Genomic DNA, 8,953 nt, shown 5'->3' with positions numbered 1-8,953 from the left:
CTAGACAGAGTCTGAGCTAGATTGAATCTGAGCCCTGCCGTATAATTTCAATCTTGCTGTCCATGGTGCCACTTTTGGCAGCTCTCACTAACTAGGAGCTCCAAAACTTGGGACAAATTTACTTGAGCTGTGGATGGGAATGGAGAGGTAGATATAACTGGGGAATCAAAAGTGGGCAAGTTCCTATTAACAGATAAGTAATATTAGAAACAAAGGTCATAGCATGTGAAGAGTTTGAGTAATTAGAAATTCAGAATCTTCAAAGCATGCAAGAGTAAGGGGAGAAAAGAAGACTGAAAACTCAGTATTAAACTTCTTGAGGAGGGAGGGTGATGACAGGGAAGTTCAAAGATGACAGCAACAAGAAATCTGATAGAATCATGCAAGTTTTAAAATAGACATAGTTACTGAATGATGATGGTAAAGGAAAAGACTGAGCCTAGAAATAGGGAGCTAAGAGAATGTAAACTTCTTCTGGCCCTGTGTGTCAGGACATGTGAGAAGAGAAATTAGCTTTAGAGGGGGTGACAAAGATTGTTATGTCTTTGAGAATTCCAAAAAGGTAAAAATAGTGAGAGGAAGAAATCTATGATCACGGGAAAATACTTTAGAGACAGAAGAGATTGTAGCCATTATTTAGTCTAAATCTATCTTTTGTTTTACAAATGTAGAAACAGAAGTTCAGAGAGGTTAAGAATGAATGCGAAACATTTATGTGCTTGATATGTGGCAAAGACTATACTTGGGACACGTTACAGAAGCAAAGATGATCCATATCTACAAGAACCTTTTATTCTTGTGGGGGAGACCACAGACATAGAGGAGTGGTAACTAGAGAGGGCACTTTAGTGGAGAAAGTTACAGGGATGGTGAGTTGGGGTCTGTAGGTGCATATTGATATGCCCTATCAAGGAACAGTAGCAAAATTGATTTGATCATGTTTCCAGAATTGCAGGGGGGTAATGTGGCAAGGTTGATTGTTAAGGTTGCCAGGAACATAGTCCAGAAGAAAGGAATGAAGTGAAGAATGATTAAGACCTTCCTGAAGTATTAGGTCAAGTGAAGGCATTACCAATCAGGACAGAATTAGTAGGGAGATAGATGGATCAGTTCTCAGGAAAGAAGTTAAAGCAATAAAATGTTCAAAATCCCACATGCCTAGTGACACTTAGAGAGTTTCATAACCAGCATGTAAATTCAGGTTCTCTCTCTATAAATCCAGTGCTCATTTCCCTAAATTGCAAAAGAGGAAGATTCTCTGAGGTCAAAGGAGAAAGGGAGGTCAGAGCTCAATAGTGCCTGGGGTGTGATTAGGGTTATGCTTACTATTTGATGTGTGGGGAAGAGAAGCAGAACTCTTGCCAGGGACTATCTGCCTTTGCTGCTGACCTCACACCTGCTCCTGAACATAACCTAAGTCATCTACTCCAAGCAGATCTCTAGGCTATGACTTATTGAAAGAGAAAATGTGGAGAGCACATTTTAAAATCAGTGAAAAGGCACCGCAGAATATAGGTATCATAGGACTCTAATGGGGTGAAGTGTGGCCCAGGGTTTGGTAAGGTTTAGCACCAGGATAGGGTATATATGTGGGGGGAGTGAGTTCACCCCCTGGGGGGAAAATAGTATCTGAAGCAAAGTTCCAGTTGCCCTATATTAATTCCAACTTTGCCAATTCCAAATTCATCCTATCTCCCATATTCAGAACCACGGGGTAAGGTCTCCTTCAACTCCCCTATAATCACTTACCAAGTTTTGTTGATTCCACTTCTGCAATGTGTCTTTGATTTGACCCTTCTCAATCACCCTACCATCATTACTTCCACTTGGACTTTTACTACAGCTTCCTTTCAGGTATTCCTTCTTCCACTCTTGCCTTTTCCCATCCTCCTTGCTAACCTATGTACTATGGCCTTTCCAGTATAATCTTTGGCATTCATCTATTTATCATTTCTTTCTTTATTGTTCAGTGACTCCACTTTGATTTGCCTCAAAGCAAAGGTCAAATTCTTTATCTGAATGCTAGTATTTATCTTTTTAAAACGAGGAACTCTCTTACTGATCGCCACTAAATGGAATTTGTAACATTTGTCCAATACAGTGAAGTACAGTTCATCCATTATACTTATCTGAGTTTTCCTTTTTTCTTGGAAATGTTTTTAATGGTATCTGGTTTTCTGTTATTCTTTGATTTTATTGATTAAAATACATTCACTTAAACAAACCCTTTCACATTCAAGGCCCTTTACCACCTGGTAGCATTATCTCCTATTACTCTCCTCCAAGCCCTTGTATTGATAATGCATATTTTTTTGTTTTAGTATAATCAAGTGCCTCTGATTGAATACTGTGATTAAAGAAGAACTTCCCCATCCATTAATGGGGCTGGGAAGATCTGTAGGAAGGCCATACCTGTTGTTAATGAGGCACTGGTTCTCAAGGGCTGCAATGCCCTCTTGCTCTAAAAAGTGTAAAAAGATTCCGAAGGTGAGGTTTTACTTTGGGGTTTATTGACTATAAGTGTTTGGCCAGGTGAAACTCCAGGCACCACTAAGGAGTCCCCTGGCTTTGAAAACCCAGATGTTGGTGCTTTCCTCTCTGGTAATTATGTTTGTATGGTCAGACAGTTGTCTGTTGATCTGTGATGTATGTCAGATGGTTAAAAGCTTATCTGTTGATTTTGATTTCTCTCTATTTTCTGTGAAGTTCAGGGTGCTGACTTTTCCCCCTGAACTAAGTGAATGCTACATGTGCTTGATTAAAGTGATTGTTGACCCCCAGAAATCTAAGAACCTGTGAAAGCAGGCCTCCTCGTGTGTGTCAGAGTCCTTGCTTTTACAGGCCTTTATGTTTCCAGACTATTTTTTGCCCCACTTCATGCCTGGCATGGTCTGTGTGCTCCATTTGCTCACAAAGTTCCCAATGCCTAAAATGTCTTTTCCTCCTTTTATTTGTCAGGGAAATTTTTGCATACGCTTGAAACATTAACTCAAGTGACACTGATGCTGAACATGGAATCGTGGAACCTAAATTTAAATTTCCACTCTGCAACTATGTGACCTTAGGGAAATTATTTACTCTCTCTGGGCTTCCCGTTCTTCATTGGCAAATGTGGGTGTTAGACTATAGGGCCTCTTAGGTCTTTTCCAGATCTGTGATGCTATGATCTCCAAGAAGGCTTTCTTTGTCAATGATGACCTGCCCCATCCCTTACACACAATAGATTTTTTGTTTGTCTGTTTTTTGCACTGCTCTTATATGCCTACCATGCTAATCTTATGTTATTCTATTTCCCATTGCACATAATTCATATCCTGCTACAAAGCTTCCTTTTCGTAATGATCCTATGGATGGCATTTTTGACCTCTTTGTTCCTTAGGCTGTAGATGAGGGGGTTCAACATGGGGATCACTGAATAAAACACAGAGACTAGTTTATTTGTGTCCATGGAGAAACTTGAGTTGGGCCTCACATAGACAAAGAAGAGGGTCCCAAATAAGACAGTAACAGCAGTGAGATGAGAAGAGCAGGTGGAGAAGGCTTTCTGCCTCCCTTCTGCAGAATGCATCCTCAGGATGGCTGTGAGGATGTAGATGTAAGAGACAAGGATGATCAGACCGCTGAAGATGCCAACAATCCCAGCAACAATAAAAACTAATAATTTATTGATGCTGGTATCAGCACATATGAGGGAGAGGAGGGGGAAAATGTCACAGAAAAAGTGATTGATGACATTTGGGCCACAAAAGGGGAGATGGAAAGCAGCAGGAGTGTGAATCATAGCATCCATGAACCCAGCAGCATAGGGGAGAGCCACCAGTTGGTTGCAGTGTTTCCGAGACATTGCAATGGAGTAAAGCAATGGGTTACAGATTGCAACGTAGCGATCATAGGCCATGGATGCCAAGAGGAAGCATTCAATGGCTACAAAAAACCCAAAGAACCATTGCTGTAAGGCACAGCCCAGGAAAGAGATGGTCTTTCTCTCCTCAAAGAAGTCTCTAAGCATTTTGGGAACTACTATGGATGAGAAGCTTACATCTACAAAAGACAGGTGACTGAGGAAAAAATACATTGGGGTGTGAAGGCGGGCATCAACCTGGATGAGAATGATCATCCCCAGATTGCCTGTCACATTAAAGAGATAAAAAAATAGAACAAGAAAGAAAAGGATGACCTGCACCTTTGGATGATATTTCAAGCCCACGAAAATGAACTCAGTTACTCTGGTGTAGTTTCTGCTGGCCATTTATTCCTTTCTTGCTTTCTGTTGAAAGACAAAAATATACTGCCATAAGATTGTGGGACTTTGAGTTAGAAAGGTTCTTATGACCAAATTGTAAAGCTGGAAACACCTTGTCATCTAGTTCAACCCTTTCACCTTGCAGATGAGGAAAGTGAGGCTTAAGACCACTAACATCACATTATTACTATGTAAGTCAAGATTGAAATCTAAGAGCTCTAATTTCAGATCTGCTTTGCTGCCCTGTTATCCAAATCAACATCTTCAATCATATAAATCTCTATCTAGAAAGACAGCATCTATCACTTGGGAGAAGGTAGACAGTTGTTTTGTTTTATTTTATTGGTGTTGATGATGGTGGAGGTGGTAGTGATCTTTTTGGGCCATTCAATTTTTGGATACAAATTCTGAGTCAATGCCTTGGAAATTCACCTGATTTAAACATAATTGAAAGTCTGTTGACTATAATCAAGCCTATTCTTAGACATATGTAGCTGAACTTAATATCCAATACGGTAAAATTGTGATTTTTGTGATGACGAATTAAAGAATGTGTTAAAATATTGTGAACTCAGTGTTAAATAAGCTCAAAAAAGTGACTGTAATAAAAGGAGGACATATTGCATAATAAAATTTTTAAGGTATAAAAATTTGTAAGGTTTACTGGATGTCAACAAATTTTATTATGGTACTTGGTCCCAAGTAATTCATTCATAGCTATACAATCACATGATCTAAAATTGGGAAATATCTTCAAGAGACTCTTGATCAAATTCCTCCTTTTACATGTAAGGAAACTGAGGCTTGCCTGAAATCACTCAGCTACTAAATGAGAAGCTGACATTGAGTTCCAATTTTTAGTCTCTAAACACAGGACTATTTCTTGTCCTCCATGCTGCCTTGCTGACTCAATCTAGGTAAGAATATAGGACTGAAGGAGACTATTTGTCTATTTATATTCCCTGAAGATAAAGAAATAATCAAGGATGGACTGAGAGTAACAGAATTATTGGGTGGATAAGAGGACTATATGGCCACAACCAACCCCACTGGGGAGTGAGTCCTACGAAACTTAGCTACTGAAGTGTTCTCCTAATCATTTATTTCTCCTAGTAAGGTTCAGAGCTACAGAAGCATTATTTTTTGCCACCAGGTTAAACTTTATGAAATGCTACTGATGAAATTTTTCTATAAAATGTTGGGTGTCAGTTAGAGAAAGAGGAAAATAAGTCATCTGATAGTTTTCTATTTAAAATAATCATTATTACTAATTGAGTACAAAGCTCAACTGATTCTGAAATGTCATCAGAGTTCTTGAAATTCTAGGGCACTGCAGCAAAACTCCAGTTACAGCACCCTGGTTATTTCTCTGGCAAGAAGAAAGGCTTCCCAAAACTCATAACACAGAAGAATTAACATACTTCAATAATTATGGTGTGGGAAAAAGTTAAAATCACTAGTCTTAGAGTCAGAAGACATAGACTGATGTCTTGGTCCTAGCATTTACTAGTTTGCTTAACTAGAGAATATCACAAAATCTTTTTCAATCTTAGTTTTATCATCTGTAAAATGAGGACAACATGATTTATACTTCCTACTTCATGGTGCTGTTGTGAATAAAGTGCTTTTCATCTTTTTTTTTTTTTTGCATGAGACAGATAATGTAGTGGAGAGAGAACTGATCTAGGCACTAGAAAGGCCTGAGTTCAAATTTATACTAACTATGTGACCTTAGGTAAGTCATTTACCTTCTTTCAGCTTCAGTTTCCTCCTCTGTAAATTTGGGATAATAATAGAATCTATCTTAAATGGATCAAATAAGATAACATGTGAAAACTGCTTTGCAAACAGTGAAGTGTTAAGCAAACATTAGTTATCTTTATTAATATACATATTTAGAAATCTATAGCAATTCCATATTGTATAATACTTCCCTTCGAATTCCAAAATCTAGGACTGCAAGGTGGGCAGCCTACTAGAGAGGATGGAAGACATTACTCAGGGTCAAGATAGCCTGAGTTCAAATCCTATCTCTGAAACAGTAGCAGTATAAGTCACTTAGCAATATAAGTCACTTACCTGCCCTTTGCCCCCTGGCAGCAGTCAAAGAAGTATTTCTTAAATGCCCACCACAAAAAATCAGAAAAGGGTCTTCCCTTCCCCGTTTGATATTTTTATTTTTAATTTTTTAATTAAAGGAGTCATTCTTTGCCTCACTTCTTAAAAAGGCCTATTTCCTCAATGGTCATTACCTCACTCAAAGTGAGAACCTGACAAGGCCTTAGCCTGAAAGGGCCTGGGTCTCCCATTGCCTCTTGGGCCATCTCCAGTCATCCTGATGAATATCTGGCCACTAGACCTAGATGACTATGGAGGAGAAAGTGAGACTGGTGACTTTGCACAGCCCTCCCTCACTCAAATCAAAGTCAACTGCAAGTCACGTCATCATTTTCCTGATGTCATGGTCCTCTTTGAAAACGAAGGACAAACACAGAGCTTCCTGAGCAGAAGTGACATAGAAAAACCTGAGCTTCAGAAATCCAACCTTGGAATAAGTGAATAAGTCTTCCTTGATGCTATTGTTGTTATTCAGTTGTTGCAATTGTGTCTGATTCTTCCTGACCCTATTTGGGATTTTATTGGCATAGATGCTGGTATGGTTTGCCATTTCCTCTCCAGCTGATTTTACAGATAAGGAAACTGAGGCAAAGAGGGTTAAGTGACTTGCCCAGGATCACACAGCTGGGGAGTGTCTGAGGCCACAGTAGAACTCAGGAAGACGAGTCTCCCTGCCTTGAGGCTCAGCACTCTATTCACTTTGAGACCTAGCTCCCCAGGCTCTCCTTGATGCTTATTGAATTTTGCTTTATGTTACTGGTGCTCATCTCTAAAGGAAGCACTAATTTAGTGACCATCATGTGGGAGAAACTGGTGCAAAGTTAGGGTCCAGGAAAAAGCTGTCACTCGCTCAAAGGTCCTGGGGAAATCATAACAAAACTATGATGAACCATAAATTTATAAAAATACACAGGATGTATGTTTCCCAGCAAATGAAGTCACCTGTTGTCTGTGCTATAACAATCAAAAGATCCAAAAGTATTGGGAAGGAAGGAAAGAGAGAAAGAAAGAAGGAACAAAGGAATGAATGAAGAAATGGAAGGAAGTCCAGTAGTAAAGAAATATTAGTTAAGAAATTTTGATATATTGTGCACTTGGCAATCAATTTTAAATTAATTTAAATTAATTTCAAGTCAATTCAAATTGATTAGAATCAATTCAAAAAGCTTCTCCTTAACGTTGGCTCTGTGCAAGGCACTGTACAGGTCCTGAAGACACAAAGCATTTTTTAAAGTGCCTGAGTCTCTTTTCTTAAGAGGCAATGTGGCATAATGGAGAGATTTCTAGACTTGGATTCAGGAAGAGTTAGATTGGCATCCTCCTTCTGATACTTACTAACAATGTGATGAAGGGCAAGTTATTTAGCTTCTCTGAGCCTCTGTTTCCTCATATCTAAAATGTGTTCCCAATGCCTGTATGCCTGCCACCCCAGGTTACCTGGAGGCTTATAATATATGCGCAATGCTTCGCAAACTTTAAAACACTCCACAGTTGTCATTTGTAATTATTGGCAATTGCTCTTCATTGGGCGCATTAGCCTTGCTTGCCACTGTTTCTTCAGTGCTTAGTCAGTGGCCTCCCAAGACTTCACTGTCAGAAGGTTATTTTTGGCAGGTCATTCTAAGCAGCAGAGCTTACAATTATAAGCCTAGGAATGGACTGTGAACCTGGCCTTCCAGAACTAGGCTAGCTAATTAGGGATAAGCTCATCACCAAACTGGTTAAAGGGTGATAAATTTCAGGGCCACAGGGACTTTCAAAGACCACCTGATACATTAACAAGGTGCAATTACTTCAGCACCAGTGTAGCCATACTGGTATTCCTTGGATCATTGAAAGTTATTCATGTTTTTCATTAATGAAAAGGTTAAAAAAAAAACCTATATTCTTTCCTTCAGAATCACAAAATCTCAGTATGAGAAAGGAACTCAGCAGTCATCTAGTTCAACCCATAACTGAAAAAGAATTCCTCCTATCATGTGAATGGTTGCTCCTCCAGTCCCTGCTTGAAGACCTTCAGGGAAGAGAAACTTTTCTATCCCTGTGTAGCTACTTCCAGTTTGGGAGAATTCCATTTGCTGATTTTTTCCTGATAGCAAGCCTGATTTTTCTCCATTTCAACTTCCCTTCATTTCTATTACAGCTATTCTCTAGGGTCAAACAAAATGAATGTAATCCATCTAGTGTATGAGAGTCCTTCAAAACCCGAAGACACAATATTCTCTGATTCTAGGTTAAAAATCTTTTATTCCTTCAACTATTTTTTGTGTAGCATGGTCACCAATCCACATGTAGTTCAGGCCACAGAGTCAGAACTTCAGATCTGGAAAGAACCTTAGTGACTATAAAATCCAGGGTTCTTAACTGGTGAATTTTTAATGTAAATTGTATGTATGTGTCATATGGACATATACACATAGATACACACATATGGTTTTCTTCATAATTTTATATATATATTTTAGGCATGTAAAAATATTATTATGAGGAGTCCATAGGCTCCTCCAGACTGCTGTAGGAGTTCATGACTCAGAGAAGTTTCTCACCTTACCTTTTCTGGTCTCTTATTTCTCCTCTCTAAAGTGATCACAA

At 39.0% G+C, this 8,953-nt stretch overlaps 1 protein-coding gene across 1 annotated transcript; it reads right to left on the bottom strand.

The window, feature by feature from the left end:
* Positions 1 to 3,307: 3,307 nt before the first annotated feature.
* Positions 3,308 to 4,249, bottom strand: LOC140523278 (olfactory receptor 5G9-like). Its single transcript, XM_072638222.1, has one exon. The coding sequence runs from the start codon at positions 4,247 to 4,249 to the stop codon at positions 3,308 to 3,310; it is 942 nt and encodes a 313-aa protein (XP_072494323.1).
* Between the last annotated feature and the right edge of the window lie 4,704 nt (positions 4,250 to 8,953).

Source organism: Notamacropus eugenii, chromosome 2 (assembly GCF_028372415.1).
Source record: "Notamacropus eugenii isolate mMacEug1 chromosome 2, mMacEug1.pri_v2, whole genome shotgun sequence".
Classification (NCBI taxonomy): Eukaryota; Metazoa; Chordata; class Mammalia; order Diprotodontia; family Macropodidae; genus Notamacropus; species Notamacropus eugenii.
This window is presented reverse-complemented; position numbering and strand designations above follow the sequence as displayed.

What these genes read in the sequence shown, in the direction of transcription:
- LOC140523278 (XM_072638222.1), bottom strand. Translation starts at nt 4,249, where the DNA reads ATGGCCAGCAGAAACTACACCAGAGTAACTGAGTTCATTTTCGTGGGC.